The following is a 24,701-nucleotide window of genomic DNA, read 5'->3' as shown; positions in this document are numbered from 1 at the left end:
CACTTTTTATAGCTGTCATCACTGTAAGCATCAAAGTGCCAGGGGAGCACTGACGGATTGGTCCTTGCAGACCCACAGGTTATAAGGCACTACTCCTATCATCACATATTTTACACACATGGCACTTAAGCTGAGAAAAGTATGCTGAACTGCCAAGGTCAGAGAGAAACAAAATCCAGAATCTGTCTTCCCCAGCCACAGGGAAGATGTCATAAAGACATCCCTCCTGCCTGAAATGGGTATTTCCTTCTTGGTCAGATAATTTACCATTACTTTTGGTGGTAGAACAATACAGAGTTGTTTTACCACTAGTTATAGGAGTATGGGTGTCTGAGCCAATGGCCATAAAAGTCTCTTGGAGCACTGGTTCCAGTTCCCCCACTTCAGGCAATTATGCATTTTGTTACCATAGATACACATAACTAACTCCATCCCAGGCTACTAAAGCTAGGGTTTTTTCCATGCTGTTCTAATAGGAAGACAGTTGCATGATTACAGTGTTCTGATCTTAAAAATAATCTGATTTCCCATCAAAATGTGACTAGCCTGTGCAGCTGCCATATCTTACAGATGCAGTAATGCAGTATGTATTATTTGTATTGCTTCCTAGAAACAATTGTAATATTTATAAATAACATAAGACTGCAAGAGATTTCCTTTACTATACTGCAGATAAAAGTTCTAATTTAATACATACTTTTTTTTTAAACAGGACAAATAACCTAGTCCAAAATTCATAAATCTGTGTCTGATTCCCTGTCCAGACAAATAAATTTTCAAGTGAGTGGCATTGTGTGTTTTCCGTATCTTTAAAATTAGGTAATTTCTTTTCTGGACAAAAAAAATAGACAGTTTGCTTAAATGTGATCATCCATGCTTTAAAAATATATTATTGAGTTTAGTATTAATAATTAAGAAAATAAGTAGTTACTACAATAGCAGAAGAACAGAGTAATGACTATTAGATGAAGGTTTATAATTGCGTTGAAGTTTTCAGGCAGGCTAAATTCAGAGAACAAATGTTATTGAAAAGACCTAGCACATAAATGTTCTTCTAGCACTTGTCACCTGCTTTGCTCAAATTATTCTTTTCTAGCTTTTCCATTCCAAGGCATTTTTGATAGAGTAAATTTAAACAAAAAGTAGAAATTGACAAACTAAAGGTAGAATTAGCAAGATGATTTTTTTTTCTGAAATGGAAAGAGGAACATGGTGGAGATGGTAATTCAATCATCTGGCACAAGAAATATTCCCATGAATGTTAATTTACTTCAGACTGTAACGAAGATAGCAAGTTTGTCATTGTAGAGAGAGACTAAAGAAAGTATTGGTACTAATTGAGAAGTAAACCCTGAGCAACTGTGTGGTTCTCGAAGGCCATGAATCAGTACCACCTAGGAGCCTCCTAACAACAGGATCCCCCAATCCTTCCCACCAAGTGCAACCTGTTTCTCTTAATCTCACTGAAATATTCACTGTTCTGCCCTCATGAATGTATCAAAAGCTGTAATTGTTCCAGGTTTTTTGCTCTGGCCAGCACAGAGTTCCCAAGGTCTGCAGCCACACTGTAACCAGGTGGGTATTTCTGTTGTGTCACGCTGGCCAATTATTCTGCTGACCTGTTACTTTGTTATAATAAGCACCAGAAGCAGGATGATCTTATGTAACTTTACATAATTTCTACTGATGTGGCATCATTCCTAATGAAGTCCACTACCTGCTTCACTCTTCTAGTATCTGATGGACACTATGCCTCTGCAGAGTTGCTGTATCCCCTCCTCCCTTCAGTGATTTAAGTGAGCACTGAGTGCTGCTTTATGATTCCTCCCTGAGCCCAGGGAGAAGCACCATTGCTCCAAAATCAAATAAACCCACACTCAGTCCCTTGCCATGGCTCACACACAAAAATGTTTCTCGCTATCACTCCAGCCCCTGGTCAGAGTCATTCAATGACCCACTGCAGGTGGTCCTCAGCCCTCAAACTCCTCAAGAACCTTTCTCTATGTATTTATTTTTCCATGTGTTTGTTTTTTTTTTTTTTTTGGCATCCTTGTTGCATAACAAGGTGCCTTCATATCCTCAGGTAATTTTGGAAGAACAGTTTTGAATAGAGAAGAGGGAATGGCAGGGTAATTAAGTGTGTGGGGAAGAAGGTTGATAAAGAGCTCCTAATAGTCACTTTTACATGCTATTATTTCAAGCAAGAAAAATAAATACAGAATGGCTGTAGGGCCATCAGACTCTGCAGTGAGGGGTGTGACAGAGAAAAGGACAGCACCTAGAACAGAGCAGGAAGAGAAGGCAAAAGGCTGCAGAGTGGGACAACTCCAATTCTGAAATCTCACCCTTTCTTCCCAACTAGTCCATATCACTTTAATATACAGCCACCTAACAGAAAATCTAATATCACATTTTTCAAGATAAGAAGAAAATGAAAAATACATGGTATAGAAAAAAAAAAAGTGATTCTTGACTAAATGCTTTTCCTTCCTATTTCTGTCAACTTTTCATCTCCACAGTCCTTTCTCTTCCTACTTCTTATACTTTGTGAGACACAAAATAAAGGTGGAATTCAGCCTTCCTAATTGGTAACTGGAAGTCTTCTTTATGTTAAAACACAATGATCTGTTTATTGGAAACTGCTCTTCTGTAGTACCAGCCATCTCTCCATGTCATGCTGTCTGAATAATGCCTCTTGAGGATGGGGAGGAAGAATAGCATCACAGTCAGACCCCGTGGGGTTATAAATAGCATTCAAACAGCCTGAAAGGCCGAAGCCATCATTAAGTTGCATGCAGCTGTAGTGGTGTAGGTGGGTGAGTAAGAGCAACTTGGAGATGCGATAATGGTAACCTGGTACACAAGGGTCATTTTTCATTGATGGCGTCACTTCATTGGGCTATTGTGTTCTCCCTAAATTAGGTCCCTGTGTTTAAGAGAGCTGAGCAAGCTCAGCCTCTGCAAAGCACATTTCAAAGAAGATTAGAGGGGAAAACAGTTTGTTGTGTATTGTGATTTATACCAAATTGTGATAAACCTTTCTCACTTGGGTCAGTAATTGCTTTTATCAGCAGCAAAGTAAATGCAAGCGGAAGGGCCTTTAGGAATCTGCACACCAGCCTCCTGCATGTGGGCAGTGGGGACTTTCACCAGACAAATTAGGAAGTTAACACAGCAATTTAACTCAGGCTGTCCTTTCAGCATTTTTCTTAGCAATGTGATTCATTGTGTCATCTTGGACTTTTTCAGTGCCAAGACGACAAGGTCTTGGTTTTGGAAAATCCGTTTCAATTTATTTTTATTAATTTGGTTGCACATATACAAAAATGGAAACATCCTACACTAATTTCACATAGTTTATATAAAAAAAACCCAGGTGAAAATTATTACCAGCTTATGTTAGTTTGAGCTTGCATACACAAACATACTACTCTTCACTCATTTCTAAACTGAAAAAATTGACATCTTGATCCTACTCCCAGTGAAGCTGGTGGGGGAGTTGCCTTTAACTTCAGTAGATATATGACTCAGCTTAATTCCCCCTGCAGGACCTGTCAGTATGTAAAGATTCCTTGGAGGTTAATTGCTTGCAGAAGAGACTTTGCCTGGGATCTAAAAGGAAGGTGCAAATTGCACAACTGGAGCTTTAGCTAAGTACTGCAGTCTGGAAAAGACACTGTCATTTAAAGCAAGGGGATCTCTTTTTTCAGTAATCCTGTGTCTGAAAAATTAAATTGGGTCATTCATTAATTTAGAGTATGTCTTAGAGAGTCACTTCCTTTGCCATCTTGCCCAGTACCTGTGGAAGTAGGACAAATGCTTTTATGTTTTCCTGAAATTATTCCTTCTAGCTTTTTTTTGTTTGTACTCTCTTTCAAGAGTACTTCTTAAAAAAAAATCACTACTTTGAAGTAGTAGACTTTTAAAAAGTATTTATGAAAGAAACATGAAAGAAATAACTGTTGCGGGAGTGGAAGAGAGGATTTCTAAACTAAGTAGATAGAATCATTCTTATTTAGACGCTTCAGATTTATGTGTGTGACTTCATTATATAAATGTGCCCTTTGCTATTCTGAAAAATCTAAGATGTATCACTCCCAGCTGAAAGCTGGGGGAAGGTTGTTCCTTCATCTTTAAAACTCTATATTAATTCTCCCATGTCACATTTTTTGTAATCCTTTCCCACCTGTATTACACTTTGAATAATCCTTCTCACTCCTGGTCACATGTGCATTAAACCTCTGTTAAAGTACAGACTTAGAGCTTCTAAAACAAGCATTTCATTTTTGTTGCACTAAGTGTGATGTCAAATCACTATTCGAAATCTCACGCATATACCAATCTGGAATTTATTCTGGATGTTCCTTCCTTCATAAATTGCTGTACTTGGTCAACCATGACATGTACTGCTGGCACTGCCCCTCTGTTCCCTGCAGCTTTTGTTATTCTTCTGGAGGCAAAACATTAGCCTGTAAATAACAGAGTATATAGCTCAGTCTTCCAGAAATACCCATGCAAGTGCTATGAACTTGTTTGTATTAGCAAGCATTCTCAGTGGCAAATGGTAATAGTACTCTCATTTTTGCTTTTTTAGGATTGTAGAAAAACCTTAATATAGGAAGGACTAATCTCCCGAAACTTTGGTTTGTAACTTTGAGAGAACACTGTGGCTTGTAAGAAACGATATAGTGTTCAAGTTTATAGTCAGAAGAGGGATTTGCCTTTTTTCTCATGGTGGTTCTGTTGATAAATTCTGCTTTGCATCATTTTACTAGACCTTGGTGTGATGGCACCTGAATACCATATACATTTATCAGCCTCCAAAAAAAGAGAATTCAGATTAAGAAAAGATTTTGTTAATTATTGGTCTCCAGTACAGGAAGTTAATCCTGTTCTCAGACACACTCTTGGGCGTACTGCATCCAAGCTTCTCCGAGTACGCACATGTGGAAGGGCTGACTGAATCAATGAAGCTGCAGGATTTAGAAGAGGGTTTTACCACACTACCAGCGGAAAAGCTATGATGACCAAGTCTGGAAGATTAAAACTATTTACTTTTAGAAACTTGACAAATGTCTAATTGACTAGATACTGTTATATCTGTAATTGCAATTTTCTAGATACTTTCTTCATTAAATGTAGTGACATTTAAAAAATACAACTTGCAATATAAATTCTTACCTTATTATATAAAGTGAGTTTTAGTGTGGCTTTCTGAGGAAATTAAATTTTTGTGAGCACTTTGTTAATCTGTCAATACCTTCTTGGATAATTTCTAGCTCTTCAAGCCTGTTTAATCTGCTGATGAGCTTCAAATACATTTAAAAGACGGTTTCAGATCTCAGTTATCAGGATTTCTTAAGTTTCAGAAACACTGTTGGCTGGATAAAGGAAAGACCCAAATTAGTGGCTCAATTCAGCTCAATAGTTATCTCTGCTTTGTCTTTTTGTCCAGCTGGTCGATAGAGGACACCTGAGGAACTGGAGGTTCTCTTCTCTAAGTGGGCAGAGCTTGTGGATTAAAAAGTATACTCAAAAGGAGTGTGATGCATATACCTGGGATATCTATGGAAAGGAACACAGGAACACAAATCCATTGAAATCCAGGGTTGAATAATGCCGTTAGAAGTTTTCAAGTGACCAGTACAAACCCTCATAGATACCAGGGAGGCTGTGAGACAAGTTTATAAGACCTGTTGAAAGTGGCTTTTAAGTTAACTTGACACACTTCTTGTCTCATATAAATGAAATTTTTCTCCCAGTGTTGCCACTAAGGTCATTCTCCTGCACGTTTAATCAACTTCACTGAGTTGTCCTTCAGAGACTTCCCTTTCCCAGGGTCTGAAGCAGACACTTACTGTCTGCACTGACACAAGAACTTCCCCAAGCTAACAGAGATCACCAGCCATGGTTCTTATGGACCCTCTCCATACAATGTCAGCATTTCCAGTCTTAATCTGCATTTATTTCTCCTTTGCTTCCCATGCCCAGCACTATAAAGCAACCACTTTGCCCCTCCATTTGAGTAATTATTCCAAATTCACTCCTTCCATGGGAAGTACCAGAAAGCTGTGGCCAGCAAGAGCAGGGCTGGTGGTAGGCTGTGCCTGCTGCTGCTGACTGCTGGAGAGTCCTGTGGTCACTCCCAGAGTTATTTGCTACCTCATTTGACCTGCATCCCTTAAGCCCATTTGTTTGCCTCATCCCCTAACTACACCTTGCCTTTGAGAGTGTCTGTACTGCTCTCCAGAGAAGTAATTACACAGCATGTGCAGTCACACCAGTCTTGGATGAGAGGCAGTGGGGCTGATGGCCTTCACTAGTTCTTTAAGGCATCTGCTCTGCCATGCAGTGTGTCTCATCCCAAATTAATTTTGTATCTTACTTGAGCTACAACAAAACAGTTCCAGTCCAAGTGTAGAAATAGTTTTGGACAAAAAACTTTTTGAGCAAGGACTACCAGTTAGTACAGGTCTTTGTCAGGAGTCATGACACAGGGGTTTCAAACACTGTCTCACAAAATTTTCCTTGTAGTATATGAACTCTGTTCAGACTGTGCATAAAATGTTGTTCCTGCTGTTAAGTCTGAAGAATAGCAGCAAGCCAAAAAGTTGCTCTGGTTTTGGGCAGAAAGGCAGCCTGGGAACCAACCGTGAGTTTGGTCAACGGGCCGTGCAAACTGCACTCGCCAGCAGGGCACACGGACCTAGAGACGGCGAGGCGGGGCGGGGCACCATCCAGGAAATTTTTAAGGTCCTAAACGTGACCATCCCTGCGTGGCCGTTTGTTCCTACGGCGGAGGGGAGGAAGGCAGGCTCCCTCCAGCGAGGAGCAGCGCCGGAGCTGCGGCGGGGGTCACCGGGGACGGGCGGAGCGGACCGTGGCGGGCGCGGGTGCGGCCGGAGCAGCCGGGGGTTCGCGCCCCGCCCCGTCCCGCCCCGCCGCGCCGGGCGCCGCTGCCATAGCGATGCGGGAGCGGGCAGCGGCCGGGACGCGCGGCGGTGGCGAGCCCCGGCTCTCCCCAGGTAAGGGCGCTGCTCCGGGGCCGCCTCCCTCGGGAGCTGCTGCAGGCTCCACGCTGCGAGCTGCGCTTTTAATCTCATTTTGCTGTGTTTGTTCTCCCGCCTCTCCCCCGCGCCCCTTCTGCCCGCTCAGGTGCAGTTTCTCCCAGAGCCGTTTTCTGTGGCAACTTCCCTGCCGAGAGCAGCGTCTTGTGCTCGTTTATTGTTCGGTGTTTTCTTTCCGCGTGGAAAGTTGCGAGCGGTACCAGGGCGCAAGGGCTGGCCGAGGGTTGGGTGCCCGGCGGGCTTTTGTCCGGTCCGGGTGCGGCGGCGGCGGGGCTCGGCCCGGCTCTGCCCTGCCCTGCTGCCTGGCAGGCTCCGCCGCGACCCTGTCAATAGCGGGGATTAAAAACTGCGGCGGGGGATGTTGCAGGCGTCTCTCTGAAGCGCAAGCAAATCCTTTTATCCGCGGAGGGATAGAGGCTCGCAAAACTTTCAAAGTGCGCTCAGGAGGGAGCAGCCTTAAAGCCAGCGGGCACGGGCTCCGCAGCTGCCGCGTTTCACCTGGAGGTGGGGACTGGCTGTGCGGGTCCCGCCGGGCGCCCCGGCGGTGTCCCCGCGATGCAAACGCCGGCGGGCTCCTGCACCTCCTACCGCGCCTCCGCCTCGCCCACACCCCCCTTCCCCGCTGCCCTCCGAGCCCCCCGCGGCCCTTGCCATGGGAAGGAGACAAAGAAGGGTCCGGGGCTGTCGCTTTCCCCAAAGCACAACTGTATGCTTTCTCTTCTTGCTTCGGGGCGAGGGGGAGCTCCCCCCGCCGCCCCCATGACTCTGCCAACAGTGGCAAGTTTTCGAAGAGCCCACTACCCCTTGCTGAAAGAACCGTGCCATGAGGTTTGTTTTTAAGGTGGAGCCAGCTTCAGACTGGGCATCCCAGTGGTTTTCGGGGCATTGCTTACCGTGGTGGGGCAAACGCCTGCCTGCCTGGCAAAGACCCCTGGCCGGGGTAGGGGACAGACCCCGCACAGCTTTCCCAGACACTGGAGTGTGGTTTGACCCGCTGGATCTCCCAGGCTCAGCTGAGGAGGAGATTGCTTACACCACGTCCCAAACACTCCACTCACTTTTACGTTTTCATCTTGCTGTCACCACAGCATATGCTGGCTTCTAAGTATACTGCTTTTAATTCTTGTTTTCTTTCACAGGAAAAAAGACTTTGCTGTGCACTTGATGTAATTTTTTAGGATTTCATGTGCCAGGGGACAGACAAGTCAGTCAAGTGTCACACAGCCTTCCAAAAGAAGCAAGTGTAGGAAAAATTATGCCTGTTTTCCTCTTCTTTGCCTCCTGTTTGAGAATTAGGTGTCACTTGATGAATGTGTTTTAGATGTAAACCTCCCACATGTCTTGGGGCTCAGGGCTGAGCACCTGAGGAGGAAGACTGGATAGCTGTTATTGGGAATTTCGTTCTCTTAAGTGTGTATGAGGATTGTATTTACCGTGGTAAGGTAGGTGTGCTAGTCATACTGAATTTATTAGGTGATTAGCTTTAGAGAAACAAGTACATACTGAAATTATTCTGGTCTCTTAAATTGCTAATGAATGCGATTGTACTTTGAGGGAGTTACAAATGCCTTCTCTGCACCCCTGCAACACGCCTTTGTTTGCCATAGAAGAACAGCTTCATTTTGTGTGTGTGTCTTTATTTACTGTAACGTAGCTCAAACTTCTTTTAGTTTGTGACTTTGTCAGAGAGTTTCTTAATGATGGCTTTGGTTTTCCTGATGCAGGCAGCACCGCCTGAGGAGCTCAGCTCACCCAGTCGATGTGAAGGCAAGGCAAACCAAGGTGCAGCAGATGAAGGGGAGGCAGCCAGGTCAGCTGGTGGAGACAGCAGTGTTGCTTTGAGCTACCCCAGCCTCAGCCTCCATGCCTACAGCATCGAGAGCATGACAACATTTCCGAATGGCTGTGGAAATGGCACCACTGTTACGTGCATAGTTATGGATAATAAAGAGCCCCAAAACCAGACTACCTGTGCCAGTCATAATGGGGGACACAGCACCAGCAACAGTCATGAGGAAGAATTTCAAGAGGATAAACTCAGCCCTTCCAAAATCATGCGCTTTTTCACCACCCCTCGGAAACGGGCTAATTCCAGCTCTGACAGGCCTCGTTCTCTGGTTTTGATGGGCAACTCATCCACATGGAATGCCTTCTCTTCTATCAGAAAGATGGGATCTTTCAAGAAGTTGAAACCTTTAGTTCAACAAGGAATTCAAACAAGGGAATCCTCAGACATCTTAAATGAGAACAGCATAGGCAAACATGGTTCAAATGGGGCAGTGGTGCAAGTTCAGACTAACAGGTATTCCTATTCGGGGCCTCTACATGATTTCCAGAATGCAGTGGATGGTTTAGCTTCTGACTGCTCTGATGCGGAGGAGAGCGATGAGTCTTTCCTGAGGAACACCCATCGCTCACGCAGCATCAGGCGGGCTTATGGTGCTGGCCGCATAAACTTGCTAGACACAGATAAAGTTCAGAGTCGCCACAACTGTGTTAGGCCAACATCACCTGTCATTGCAGAGCCAAAGATCTGTGAAATTTTGGTGAAAGACTCTGAAAACAACAGGATCATTTATCGGAGAAGCAAAAGTTCAGATAATTTGAACTTTCTGAAGAAAAGCTCATTCAAACGGAAGTCCACCTCAAACCTTGCTGATCTGAAGCTTGCAAATGAAAAACAGGTACCAGCAAGGACTGTGAGCGTTGCTTCTGCTGACTCAGACAAAAGTGGTGGAAACCCTGAGAGGAGATCCAAGCGGTGGAAGAGCCCTATCAGAGCAAAGGATTTTGACAGAGTTTTGAAACTTGTAAGTAATGTTACAGATGTTGCATGGAAGAAGGATGGCCCCAAGAGCACGGCTCCTTCTCCCAGCGAGCTGTCCCAGAGAACAAGGTCAAACAGCAGGCTGCACGATGACTACTCCCGCAGGGTTTCCAGCTGCACGGATCATGACAGGAAGAGATGCACCTCCTCAGTATCCAGTCCAGACTCTTCCTTGCCAGGAACACCTTGCCTGCAAAGCCCTGTGACTGCTCAGGATAAAGAGGCTGAAATGAATATATCTGTCACTGAAGATAAAAGCCTCAGGACATCATCAGGTATCCCAGACTCTGATAGCTTTTCTCCCACGCTGAACGACATTAGTCCATTTCCCAATGAAGTCTTTTATTCGGACTCAGATGAACCAAAAGCTACCCAGCAGTGTACAGATGAAGCCGAAAACCTTCACCTTCCGGTCAGGCCAACTACTCCAAAGCCTCAAAGTCCAACTGCAGGGAAGGTCAAGTGCAGTATGAATTTCCACTGTCCAAACCATCACAGCACGTTGTCGCTGAGCTCATCAGAGAGTGAGGAGAGAGTTGAGATACCAGGGCTGAAGCTGGGCAGGAATCCTGTTTGCTTCCAGGACTCAGTGCAAACTGTGTACTATGATGATGGAAATGAAGACAGTGGCATAAGCAGCCACTCTCAGCTGAGCCTCAATTTAGCCTCTGGTACTGAAGAGAAAAAGGAAGAGGTAAGAAAGAAAGCAAAATCCTTCAGAAGCTATGTATGTATCCTGTCAGGTTTTGTCTCTATTAATGCAAAACAATGCAAACAATGCAAAGTAATGGCTGCTGCAGCTTGTTATTGCTAAAATATGCTGACAGCAATTATTTCCTTTAATGTATTCTCTTCGGATGCTAATGTCAAATTATTTTTTCTTTGCACATTAATATCAAAGAAAGTTTTGGCAGCGAAGCTATTCATGTACGTTTTCAAGGGCAGCTCATTGCACCCTGCAGATACACCAGCTTATCATGTGGCCTTGTCAGATTTTACCAGCCTGAGCAGGGTCTGGCTGTGTTTCCTTCACAACTGAAAGGTCTTTTTTAAAGAGTCCACGTATTCTGAAGTAGTGTTGACTTACTGTAAAACACTTTGCCTGTGGAAACCTTGCAGAACATGGTAATATTTGTAGAGCAGTGTGGCGTGAAAGACACAGTACAGAGGTTTAAGCATTCAGTTGTATCCAATGTTTTCCCCGTGCAGTGGTGCCCATACACTGCTTGCTTATTCTTTTGCTTGCCAACTGCAGACAGCAGTACTTCAGATGCTGGGCTGAGTGTGTTGCTGCTGTTGTTTCGGTGAAGACACTGTTGTTTTCACTTCACCAAATACATGATTTCATACTCGCAGTGAATGGGTAGACAGATACATTTGCAGCACCTCTGAGGTAAATTCACATGATAACATTGTGCCCCCACCTAAAATATGGTGTGAGTTGGCACCAGCGAAGTTGCAATGATTGGGCAGTGTTGGTGAAGAGCTGTCAGACGTACCCTGCCCCTGTCTGAAGCAGTGAGGCTTAGCTGTGCCCCAGCGATGAGCAGTGATGGGGTTTTGAGATGCTTGGGCTAAGGTAGCTGTGAAAGGTTTGCTGCTTGTTGGAAAAGATAACGCTGGGGCAAAAATCCATCTGGACTTACATAAATATGCAAGTCTTTTACAAAATAAAGCCAACATATCTTTTAAGCCACCTCAGTTTGACTAAAGTATCTTAGCCCTTAGGTATGAGTAAGGCAAAGGCAATGCTGCAGCTCACAAGCTTCAGCCTTTCATGCTTTAAAGTTTCAAAATGTCTGTGAAGCTGTCCTTTTGAAAGCTTGGCACAGTTTTTGCAAACTGACTGTAAATGGTTACAGAGCTTATCAGTGTTGTCCTTCTGCTGGAAAAAAAGCAAGTTTGTTTACTGTTGTGTTTGCAGCAATGGTAAGATTGAAAAAGTAAACTCACTGTGTATAAATGTCTGGGCTCAGAGGTTATTCCTCTTCTGGAGCCCTAGAACTGCTCCAGCCATCCATATTTCCAGAACTCTCACTTGCATGCAAGGAGATGCTTTCACACTGCCAGAAGAGGCAAGAGCCCTAGTGTGGATGGATGCCAGTTGTATTTCTCAGGAATAAAATGGGAGGTAGAATTAATGCTACTCATCTACCATCTAGTGGTGATCTGCCATCATGACCCAGAAGAAATTTGTTTGGTCCTTCCTCTTGGCTTCCGACAAACCAGTACAGTTTTTACATGGACGTGTGTACATTGGGTGGATAAAAGTTACTGCAGTTTTTAGTTTTAACACCACATTCTGTTATTATCTAACATGCAATTTAAGCTTTCTCCTTATATTACAACATATTTTAGGGTAATTGTGAGTGTCTTTTAGTGCTTGCTTCAGTTGTCTAAAATACAGAGTGTGCACTAGTGGCAGCTCCGGGTTTGTGTAGTGGGCAGGCAGACAGTATGGGACGGATCCCTGCAAAAGATGGAAGAAGTGGTGGCCAGGGAACAGGCCCCTTGGCTGTAAGCCCTCACTCTGCTGTGAGCACTGCGTGCAGCCCCTGGGCTTGGTAAAAACAGCTGTAGCTACTCACATGGCATAGCTGCATCCAGACAGACCTCTCTTCTGATCGAAAAAAACAGTTTTTGGAGGCGGTAGCTGTGGGTTGGAAGCAGGAGCTCTGCAGGACAGGGTTTGCTTTTATCTTACTATGCAAAGGATATAAAGTCTGTTTTTTCCATGCCTGCTTCTCATCTCATACACAGCCTTAAAGCTGTGGCACTCAGAGTGACTGCAAAACAGGTAGAGTGGTATGGTTTCTTCCTACCATTTCTTTGGAGCATTTTGTTTCCTCCTTTACAGCATGCTTCCCTCAGCACAGAGCTAGCTTGGCACCAAAGATATTTATGCCAGGTTATTTTTTTAATTGGAGTTTATTCAGCCTGTAGGCACTTTTATGAATGCCACGTACTCACACAATGAGGTCACTGGGGTTTGAACTTTTGACTGCAATTCATTTTTACCTTACCACCTCCACGTTACAGAACTGTACCTGCCCAGCAAGTTGTTCCTATGATGGTTGAGTGCTTGGTTCGCTCTCAACAATCATTTGAGATGTAAGTGTGGAGCCATGGACATCACACATTTTCAAGATTTTGTCTGAACCTTAAATACACTGTGTTGATGGACAGCTCTGCACTGTTCCCATGTTTTATGGATCTGCCTTTCTGTACAGATTTCATGTATAAGCCAGTACGTATTCCAATACAGCCTCTAAGGCTTGGAGACATATTTTGGTTCAAAGCTTAGAGGATACTAGCAGTCAGGCTCAAAATAGGTTCTCTTTTCAGGACTGGCTGCCGTAGCTGGAAGCAGATGTAGTTTATTCCCTTATTCAGTCATCTAGTAGATTAGTCAGCAAATGAAATCTGTGGAATTTGGACCATCTCTATATTTTCCCAAATATGGGAGATAAATATTTCTACCTTGTTTCCTCACCACTGATTTTGCAGTAAAGCTGATTTTGCAGTATTCATGCAAGGACATCTATTCATTCATCAGAATCGATGTTTTGGGAAGTTTGAGATCATGCCACTTCTGTTACTTTGTTGGTTTCACCAAAATGCAAGATTTGGACTGGAGCAGAGGAGATTTCTTGGTTTTTGGTCCTGACAGAGGTTGCTTCCCAGGGAAGAGCTAATTAAGTGCAGCCTCAGCACTTTTGAAGCTACAGAGGTGTGAGTCACCAAAGCTCACCTGTGACATCCCGTGCTCTGCCACTGTCTGCTTCATGCCACTGTCATTTATATTCAATATGTTGCTTTTAAATAGCATGAAGAGATGACTAAGTACAAGTTTGTACTTGTTTGGAGTGTTTCACATAGTCTTTGCTTTCATGAAGAAAGAGCCCCATGTCTCTGGTATAATGAAAACTTAGCCTGCTTCAGACTGGAATGTGTCAGCCACTAAGGCTGCCTGAACAAAACACTGTTCTGAATTTGTTACAAGAAAGTAAAAATCAAGTTACTTGATAAATCACCTAGTCTTTAACAAACTCTTAGAACATCTGGTATTTAGGTTGTCTTGCTGGCATCTGGCTTCACAGTACACCAGGCTTTTTATTACTTGAGTACCTTATCTACATGACCATAAGTGAATGATAAATTACAGTGAAGAGGTAACTGCTGTAATTAAGGTCGAGTCAGAGTTTATTTGCAGACAATATTTTAAATGTTCTAAGACCTGTCTGTCGACTCATTTCTGTTCATGCCATACAAAAGTCGCTGGTCCTTATTAGCCACATCATAAAGTCCCCAGTACTCAGCTGGCAGAGTTGAGCTGGTTTGACCTGTACAGGACTCTGGGCTCTGAATATTGGGCACAGAGGGCTTAACTTGGAGGACAACTTACGGAGAGGAAGAAGAGCTGTATAGATGGGAATACAGAGGATGCATATATGTTTATCCTGCTTATCCTCACTATTTCTGGTTTCAAAAAGTGTCCTCACAGTGAAGGACCAAAGGGTGGTAGCTGGATGTGGTCATGTTCAATACCCACAAGGAGCAGCCGGGAGCTGAGGATGACCATCTGTAATACCTGCCTCAAGTTCCTGGGTGCTGTGGGGCTGGTCATGAGCACAGCTGCTGGGAGCTAGCTGCTTTCAGCTCTCTGAACTCTTCCTTTTGGATTTATTCACCTCTGCTTCATCTGCATGCGATTTAGAGTGTGGCTAATATGTATAACTGTAAATGTGATAAACTGTGAAGGATAATTAGATAAAGTAGTGGGGGGATTTCTTAAACTGGGTGTACTCCTAAGGGGCTTGTAATTTGGAGTGAGGGCTCACCACTCCAATGGCACTCTGGTCTTGCTGGCTACAGGGCCTGGAGACAGAGCAGCAGAACCCCCTCAGGCTCTCAGCAGCGTCTTACAGAAAACTGAAGTTTCAGTGAGACCAAGCAACACAGGATTTGCACTAAACTCTGAGCTGCTCTGCACAAGTCAGGCTACATTCGCACAATGTCCCCACAGTCACTCAGTGAGTGACTCCCAGAAGCGCTTGCCCAGAGCTAGACTAGAAACCACTGTGCACTGCTACAAACCCAAATTGCAGAATCCAGTGCTGCAGTAATGCAGCAGGTAGCCCTCAAAGGACAGGAATATCTTCCTATTGCAGCAAAAACTCCTTCAACTCTCAGCAGCAGAGCTGTCATCCATTCAGTGCAGCCCATAATCGTTTGTTGCTGTATCCACTACTAGGAAGAAGAAAAACAAGGCAGTCATGACAGTAATCTGAATTCTGGATCGGGTTGAATTTTAGACCAAGTAACTCTGCAGTTCTTAATAAAATTGTCCATTCCTGAAAACTGTAGGATAATACAGGAGTTACTGTCATCCCTGCAGAAATGTTTTGGATGGTGACAGGGAGAGCTCAGATGGACTTCACTGCAGTTGGCCTGGAGCAAGCTGCTCTCTTGCTTTATTGGATATGTGCACCTCTGCCGTTCCAGAGTGTCTCATATTTGACTCTAGTGTAGCCATCCAGTGGCACCTCAGTAATACCCAGGCGCTGCTTCCCCTGGTATCAGGAGTAATAAATAATACCCCAGAAAGTGGAACAGCACCTCTGGCCATGTGATTTGGTTTCTTACATCATGTGCAGTGTTGAGCTGTCATCACTGAAAATCCATCTCAATGCTAGGTGGTTGAAATATCCATAAGTGAGCAGAGGCAGCTGCAGAGTTTCCTCTGAGCCACCTGCATTTTCCTATTCTGGCATCTGGAGGCTGCTGTGTTGCTTGTGGTACCAGGATGCTGTGGCAGCCTGGGAGACTGGGCGAGTGCTGGGGAGAACCGAGCACAGCAGCCTTGCCCCCACCCAATGCTCTAGGAAGTAATAGTTGGCAGAGGTAGAGTTGCCCAAGGCAGCTCCACCCCTCACTGGGGTTTGTGACTGCTGCTGGGGCTTGCCGAGGGCAGGGCTTGGGCTTGAGCAGGGATGATGAGGCTTTGCTCTGGAAGGGTGGAGAGAGTGAGGAACCAGAGGACCTCATTTTGGAGAGACTCTGAAGAGAGGCAGAGGCTTATGGCTTTTTATGTTTTGCTTTGTTAGCATAAAGTTCCACTTCCAACCTGTGGTTATCATCTGGCTTTTGAGGTTTGCCCGTGAGCATTACAAAGATAGCCTGAAAGAAGGAAAAAGTTTCTTGTTTTGCCAAATAAAGGGAAATAGAAAAAAAAAGGTTTTTTTTAGACCTGTTACTTGAGCTGGGGTGTTCTGAGTCAATTCAGAAAATACTTAGGGATTTATTTAGGGTTTATTAATACCTGTACATCTAAAAGAAGCAGAGAATATGAATACCCCTGTACTATACAGTACATTCTTGCTGTTCTAGTTCAGATACTGAAGTGAAGAAGGGACAGTATAAGAGCATCACCCAGCCATCCCCAAGTAGCAAGTCACCAGAAAACTACCGGAAACAGTTTTCGGGGTTTTAGGACATCCGTGTTTTTCTATGAGTGATAAGATTATTTTTGCAAAGGAAATACATTTCCCTGAAACCCTTCCCCTCTGCCATTCAGAAATATGTTAGCTGATTTGGTTTTGGAAATGAATTAGAGGAGAGGACAAAGGAAATCCTTGAGGCTGAGGAACGGATTTGAGAATCATGAGATCCGCTTGTCATTTCCAGTCCAGCCCTATGCTTCTACATGACTTAACTGCTTTGTATCTGTTCCTTATCTGTGAAACATGGATATTACCAAGGTGAACTTGCTAATCTTGGTGAGGCATATTGCTGAGAGGGAAAGCTTTATGCTTTATCGTTGATTGCGATAAGCAGGCTTTCAAGGATCAGGTTAAATGAAGCAAACCTGCATTAAAAGGCCTTAGAAAATAGATGGCTACATTTTCTTTGTATCTATATAGCCTGATCTTTTAATGTGGTTTTATTGGCATATTTGTTAGTTAGAACACCACATTAGCTTTGATGTCCACAAATCCGAAGAGGAGAATTATACATGTTTTTCCCCAGTTTTTAAAACTTCTAAAATGAATGTTTTACCACAGCAGTTTGTGTTGGTAATGGGGGTTGATTTTGCTGTGTCACAGGGCACAGTAATATAATTTTTCTGTGCTACAATGCACAGTATTTCCTGCATCCATTCTGTGAGGTCATTCTGGTGTAGTGCAGTGGTATTCCTTTAGGGAGTCCTTCTCAGAAGCAGTGCTTTGCAAATTTTTAAACTGTGGCTCCACACAACTGTTTCTTATGGGGGAGGGGGAAAAGGAAAGGCAGGTTATCCTCCAAGCAGCTCAAACTTAGTTAAATGTTGACTATGGTTGTATTTCTTTGATTGCTTCTGCTTTGCTTGTTTATATAGGTGTAATTGCATTAGTTTTTAAGGAGGGTTTTTTTGCAGTTGTTTCATGGATTGTATTTTGCTGTCTTGCAGACCACTGGTTGAAAAGCCCTTTGTATTCTAGGGATAGATAACCAATGCATTTATGTGGGGTCTTCTCAAAGGCTAATTAAAAAGAAACTATGTTAGTGGCAGAGGAGGCGCAGGGGTGTAAAGGAAAAAAATATAGTACAGTGTGCATTTAATTAGAAAGGAATAGATGGAAATTTTCTTGAATTGGACTGGTTTAATAATTCTGGTTTGTTTGTGATCGAAGATGCACTTGCTGAAAGTGTGCTTTCTTCTACAGTAAAAGCAGTCATTTCCATGGTAGCTGTTGCTGTGATGGTATCACTGTTGGAAATTGTCAGCCTGTTGGATCAAAAGGGGATCACTGGGCTCTCTTAGCACTTCAGAATCTTTTATAAAATCTAGAAAGAAAGCAATAAATAAATTTTCTCTGGGATGCTTATTTATCCAGAGTTTCATAATCTCTGTGTCTGTTGCAACAGTTTGCAAAAAAGAGAAAGTATTGATCATGTCCACGAAACATAAAACAAGCTTTTGACCTCATTAAGTAGTGATGGTAAATGAACTTCAACTAATGGTCTCCCACTGCTATTTAGCAATGAGAAAAAGTGCAGAGGTTACCTTTTATCATGTACCTGGGTAGAGATATGTTGTCCAGACTGTAAGGTCAAGGTGGCAAAATAATTTATTGCTACTAGGTCATGATCCCTTGGCCTTTTTTATGTTTAGTGGCTTGTATGAACTGAAAAGCCAATTCTAATATTACTGCTGAGTTCCTCAGATTTGGCAGTTACTGTCTTATAGAGAAATAATAGCTATTTAATAGTCACCAATTGTCATATAGCTGTCATTGCTAGTGTAAGAAATTTGTACGTTTTTTATATAGACCCCTAAATATATGCAGAAATGTGTATTCTTGATCAAAATACAGAGATGTCTACATGACCTAGCACAAGTATTGTGATATTTGCAAGCCTTGTCATTTACAGAAGAACATGACTGATTACCTATCACAACTTTTCACTGAGAATATGTAGTAATTGTGTTCTGAAACTTCTCAGCCTACTCAGGTTTTCCTCGTAACTTATTCTGAGTCAGAATCAAAATGTGTTTAATTTATCACATTTTTTAATAAATTGCATTTGCAAGTTAGTATGTGTTTTTGTAAAGACATTATTAGATTTTGATTATCTGTTTTCTCTGGGTTAGAAAAAGACAGCAGTAGTTAGCAAAATTACATTTCAGCCAGGCAGCTCAAACATACAGAGATAACAGAACAAGAAGTATTGCAACTTATTGTATAGCTAAGGAAAACAAAACAAAAGCAAAGACAACAACAAAAAAAAAAGAGGCAGAAGCAGGATGCTCTTTTCCCTGGAGAAGAGGAAGGCTGGGGGTCTTTGTCCAAGAGGCACCTACTTGTGACTTCCCAACAGATTACCAGGTAGGGAAAAAACTTTCAGGAGAGATGTGTCCCTTTATACCTTCGTACTTGTCTGTATGTATATGTTATGAAGCATTAATTGTATTCAGGATGTAAAGATAAAATTTAAAAAATCCAAATAGGTAACAGTAGGGGTTGAAATGCAGATTAGTGGTCAGGGAGCCTCAGCAATGTACATGGTCACCAAGACCTCTATAAAGTGGTGATTTTAATTACAGAGTTTATTGGCTGAACATGTTGACAAAAAACCCCAAAAAACGCTTAGGGCTTGTTTTTGCTTTGCTGTCACGGTGTCAGCCCTCACAAGTGTGCCAACAGCAGGAAGCTGACCAGCAGCAGGCACTGTTGGGTCAGACTTCTAGTTTGGGCTTTCTCTGCAGCAGAGAATGGGGTCAGGTGTAGAGGATGAAGGGTTATTCATGGTTGGTGTAACTGCGCCAGTGAAAGTCCTGCCATGCAATTTCAGGTACCAGCAATTTCTTTGCCATATCACTGATAAAAGTTGCATCCACATAAGCAACACTTTATCAGTAGTGTACAATTCAGATCTTGTGCTCCTTGGGCAGCATTTCCACTGAAATCAGTTCTGAGTTCTGAATTTATCAAAGGTACACGTGGTCTGAGTAATAGTTGGAGAACCTGGCTCTAAAGATTAAGCTAAGATTTTAGTGATTAAACACCTGATGCTGATGTTGCTTACCTTGGTTATTAATGAGTACAGAGAACACCAATAGCAGTCATGTGCCATTAAATGGAACAGGGTTGTACCAGTGCCAAGTTGAGCTGGGTGAGATCATGATCAAGTCCTTGAAGTTGCTGTATGTGGATTAGGAAATCAGTCTGGGCCCAGGCACGGGAGGGGTTTGGTCTGGCTGCGCAGAGACTCTGTGGTGTAGTTGTTTACCTGGGAGCAGCCTGGGAGAGCTCCCACTGTAGCCTGTTGGGTGCGGTCAGGGGTCCTGGGGAACACAGCATTAACAGCACACCTGAATGTGGCACCTGGAGTTGAGCCCAACTAAAAATAGCTGTCAAGTGGGGTGAGGGATGGGTATCAAAGACAGCTGCACACAGCTGGAAAGCACCTCATGGTGAAGCTGCACATTGCTGGAGCAGCAGGTGGGGACCAAGCAGGGTTGCCCACAGCACTGGAGAACATGGTTGTAGCTCCACCTAAACCTACCTGCAATCCAGCTTGACACCTGGTTCCTGCCTGTAGTGCTGCCTGGCTGGTCACTCAGTAGGCTTGGCTGATGCTCTTGTTTGGGGGCTCAACTTGATTCCTGGAACATAAAAGACCCAGCACTGCTGGTGATGTCCTGACAGGCTTCCCTTTGTCCCCAGGGGCTGCTTCTGGATGGCCCAGGCCTCCATAGGTCCTGTGTCACACTTGCATGATCCATGGCATGTGGAGGTATCTCAGATTCCTTTGGACATTTGAAATGGCCCTGGGTGCTTATGTTCAGGCAACAAAATTTCATCCTAGATTTCTACTGGCTATGATGACAGCTTTATTATCTAGTTAATGTACAGACAGCTCCATTGCACAACCGACATTTAAATGTGGGAATCTGCAGCTAAGAGTGACATATTGGAAGGGAAGAATAGCAAATAAAAAGTGTAGCCTGGATTGAAGTAAATGTTCATTTTAAATGGTTGTATTTGTAGGTACACTGCTGTCAGGAATAAGGAAAGCAGTTGAAATACAATGATTTAACTAATTTGCTGTTGTAGGAATTTAGTTATCCAGATAAAATGAATTCATTTGCATCAGCACAAACAAGCAGAGCTGTTTGCTTTGTAGTCTCAGAAGAAACCTAACTGAGGATACAGCCTAAAAGACAAAATTAATAATCTTGATTGCTAACATTGATGATCATGTGCTGTTGCTAGACTAAGAGGTGTGAATTTCAGAAAATCCAATGTGAATTAATCTTAGACCGTAACTTCTTAGAAATCTTAAAATTCCTTGAAATTTTTGACCAGCACTTATAAGGCATGAGCCAGTGCATGAGATTTTGATTTTCATCCTATATGAAGTGGCATATCTATCTCTACACATCTGTAGATGTTCCCAGTAATAACTGTACAACATCAACATGCTTTCACTTATAAAGGATTCATTAGGAGAAGGTAATTTGAGGTCAGCAGTGGTGCACCAGTATAAAGCCAGTCACAGGTGGAATACAATTGTTTCCTCAGTATTTTTTCATTGATGTCAAGAATCACACTTATGCTTAAGTGGCTGCAGTACTGGAGCCTGTGAGTTGTGTACTGGATATTTTTATTCCTGCTAGTAAGTGGTCACTTGATCAGGTCCTGCTTGAGCAGGTCACTAAGAGGAATGTGAGATTATCGGTCTGGTTTCCTCTGGTTTTTGCAATGACAGGATTGTGGGGGTTTTTAGTGTTTTCAGTGCAGTTTGTAGATCTAAGACTAAAAACACACATCCTTCAGCATTGTTTGTTGCACAGTAGAGATTAATCTGGCTGTCATTTGGATCACTACTGTAGGTGGAGTCCTGCAGAACGAAAGCAGTCCTCTGCAAATGTTATTGCTCAAGATAAGGGTGTAAGCAGCAGATTATGAGATGACGTGTGACGTGTCCTTCCCTCAGTCTAAAAGTACAGGATCATGGTATGAACTTTGCCTGACTGGTTATGCAGAGAGTGTGCTCACATTTGTAGCTCCTATGGACAAGACTTTGCGAAACAAAAATATAAAATGACTCTCATGAACTCCTTTCTCAGTCACTGCATATGTGGAGATCCTTTACCTGTGTCTGATTCTGAGGTAAGAACCTTATTTAACCTGTGACTTTGCTGCTCAGATTTGGAGGGGCTGTGCTTAAGAGACAGCTTTGCTGAAGCTGTGTCAATGCACCAGCCGGGGAGTGACTCTCAATTAAATGCACTGTTAAAACTGGTCCTGAGCAAAAATCTGTAGGGAACCTGAAGTTCTTGCTTGAGTGACAGGTGTCATGCCATAGAAACCAAAATTTTTTAAAGTACTCTATTTAGAATGAATTTCATGCTGTAAGTGAAATAATTGAATGTAGAGCAATGTGTGATGTTGATAATTTTTTCATAACTGCAGTAATCGTGTTAAAATATTGACTATTGAGTAACTCTGCTTACTGGCTGAAGTGCTTTCATAGCATGAAATTAATCTTAAGCTGTCTTTCAAACAAAAAGCAACTTCTGCCCACTGTATCATGTGATCTAAAAAAACTCACTGGATTCGTAGTGGCCTGGCTGAAAATGGCAGGTGGAGAAGAAGGTGACAGAAGATAAGTCTTCTGCCACAGACATCATTGTAAAAGGCTGTTTCTGGGCTGCATGTTTGCTTTGATTATGCAATATCTGGAATGCCTTCATCTGGTCTGGAACAAATGAACAAAATACAGTCAAAGAGAGACAAAGTGATGCTTTTTTTTTTTTTTTTTTGAATACTTACTAGCTCTCTCTGCTTCTTTTCTGTTTTTATAAAGGAGTTGGGAAAAGCCAAGAAACACTGAGAAATCAGAAATTTGAGGGAAAAGTGAACATAAATTTTTGTGTGCAGATTTTTTTCCTGAAAAATTGCAAGGGTTTTGCTAGAAAAAATTACAACAGCGTTACTTCAAATGCATTGAAATGCTTAAAAATGTTCCCTCTACCAAGTATTTCAGCTGAGGTTATTTTATTTCCAGACTTGTAGTATCAGTGCAGTTATGATACTTGCAGGCATTACCTCTGTGAGCCAGATGTGCTGTTAAATAGGAACAACATGCTAATTTTCCAAGCTTCCTATCTAAACCCATCATTTTTTCCTGTGTTTGTGCTATAATATATCTTCAATCATAATCTGTATGAATTTAACCTCCCTGAGCATATGGGAAGTGAGCTTCTCCCTCTGAAACTGGATGAGCTTGCTCACCTAATTCAATCCTGGGAGCAGAACCTGTAGATCTGACCAAGTGGGATTGTGGGAGTGAGTGGTAGGAGGGAGTATGACTGCCCAGTCTGGTATCAGCTTACAGTTACATGGATCTGCAAGTGGTCGAACTGCAGCCTTGCTGTTCATCACTGAACAGAGGTGAAACAGAGAGATATATGGATGGCTTGGAAGGGACCTTAAAGATCATCCAGTTCCAGCCCACCAGACACAGACAGGGACACCTTTGGCTAGACCAGGTTGCCCAGAGCCCCATCCAACCTGGCCTTGAACAATACCAGGGTTGGAGCATCCACAGCTTCTCTAGGCAACCTGTTCTGGTGCCTCACCACCCTCATGGTCAAGAATTTCTTCATAATACCTAATCTAAACCCACCTTATTTCAGTTTAAAATTGTTGCCCCTTGTTCTGTTGCTACAAGCCTTGGTAAAAAGTCCAAAACCACAGTTGAGTTATTTTTACTGGTGCTACCTGTAACATCCTACTTGTGCATAGGAACAAGTCCTGTCAGCACAGAGCTATCTTTCCAAGATACTGTTCCATTAATTCAGTGTTTGTGATAGGACCTGTCTGTACTGCTGAGGTAATAGGTGAGCTTTTAGTGTTATTAGTCTTGTCTGCTGGAGAGGTGCTGATGGTTGGTTGTTTACCTTACTCATCATAAGCATCATGATGTCTGCGCTTTGCAAAGTTATCTCTTCATGAATTGTCAATTGCATTTATTGTATTTATGGTAATTCTGTTTTAGAAATGTAAGGTTGACCTGCCATATGACAAACTCACAAATGATTAACTGTCAGAAAATTCTGTGGCTTATTTGACTTGTTCACATTTAACAAGGTTGTTTCTGATGACCACTGGAAGAGGTCCACATCCCAGGATGAAGAAAAGGCAGACTCACAAAAGGTCACACCCAGGAAATGGGGCTCTGGAAAAAGATCCCGGCCCAGACCTCTCTCAGACTATGGCCAAATGTCGATCCGAAGTTTCTCTATACCAGAAGATGCAGTTGCAGTGGAGTCTCAGAGGACAGACTGCATGGATGGAGAAAATCGGCCAGGACTGGCATCTGTTGGGTCTGTGATGCAAAGCAATACTGTAGGCTACCACAGAGGGGGAAAAAGAAGACCCATCTCCGTAATAGGTGGGGTCAATTTCTATGGAGATGATCAAGTAGAAGAGAGAGAAAATCTGCTGACACAAGTAAGATAAACAGATGTGCTCTGCAAACTGCACAAGACCCTTTCACTTCCCTGTCTCTGTCTTCAGCCTAGAAAATAGAATGGATGCTTCCTTCTCTTCCTTCCCTTTTGTCAAGTTGGCATCGTGTACTTAGAATACTGCTTTCCTGGTCACTAATTACTTTGTCTTCTTGCTAAAAGAAATACAGCATGGAACAAACCTGATACTGACTTTGGGATAATCTTTTCTGATTTCTTTCTTGGCATGATCATTATGTCTCATGGTGGTCTATAAGGGCTCATTTGTGTGTAAGAGAGTTGTGTGTTTAGTCTCCTTACAGGGTGTTGGGCCTGAGGAACAGAGGAGTACAATCAAATGCAATAATAACACATTATTTATTGATCATTTCAAATTATCCAAAAGCAGTCCTGTTCAAAAACTGTGGCATTAACAATGGTGTTTAAAATCTTGGTTTTGGGATAGCAAAGATACTTACAACTAATGAAAACATTGCTTGAGAAAATTGGTAATAAATTGAGAAATCAATGAAATTAAGAATGTAAGAAAACTGACAATATAAATACAATGTCTGTTCATGTACTACGAAATTGATCAGATGAAACAAAGGTTGGACACCTATAAGCAAGCTGTGTGTACTTGTGTAGTACCTATATTTGCCATCTCTGTTGGCTTAAGTAAAAGAGTGAGAGATTAAAAACTTCTGAAAGGTAAAAATTGCTCCTTTCTTCCTGGAGGTAGTGCTGAGCAAGCACAATGTGTAGAGGAATTTACTGTTGTGTTGGTGGTCCTGGCCCCATCTTG

At 42.9% G+C, this 24,701-nt stretch overlaps 1 protein-coding gene across 8 annotated transcripts in view; it reads left to right on the top strand.

Annotated features, from left to right (window-relative positions):
- The window catches only part of SPATA13 (spermatogenesis associated 13), a 169,481-nt gene that overhangs the window by 117,822 nt on the left and 26,958 nt on the right, over positions 1 to 24,701 (top strand). For 4 of the 8 annotated variants that reach the window (XM_032099437.1, XM_032099436.1, XM_032099440.1 and 1 more), the window contains 2 exons: positions 8,792 to 10,588; positions 23,538 to 23,900. In XM_032099437.1, coding sequence (XP_031955328.1) covers positions 8,792 to 10,588; positions 23,538 to 23,900 — 2,160 coding nt within the window. Of the gene's footprint in view, positions 1 to 6,949; positions 7,026 to 8,791; positions 10,589 to 21,344; positions 21,555 to 23,537; positions 23,901 to 24,701 lie in introns of those variants that run through there. The other 4 variants (XM_032099438.1, XM_032099441.1, XM_032099443.1 and 1 more) reach the window with 4 other exon arrangements.

The sequence above is a fragment of the Corvus moneduloides genome, chromosome 2 (assembly GCF_009650955.1).
Source record: "Corvus moneduloides isolate bCorMon1 chromosome 2, bCorMon1.pri, whole genome shotgun sequence".
Lineage (NCBI taxonomy): Eukaryota > Metazoa > Chordata > Aves > Passeriformes > Corvidae > Corvus > Corvus moneduloides.
Note: the sequence above shows the minus strand (reverse complement) of the source record. Positions and strands in the feature narration are given on the sequence as shown.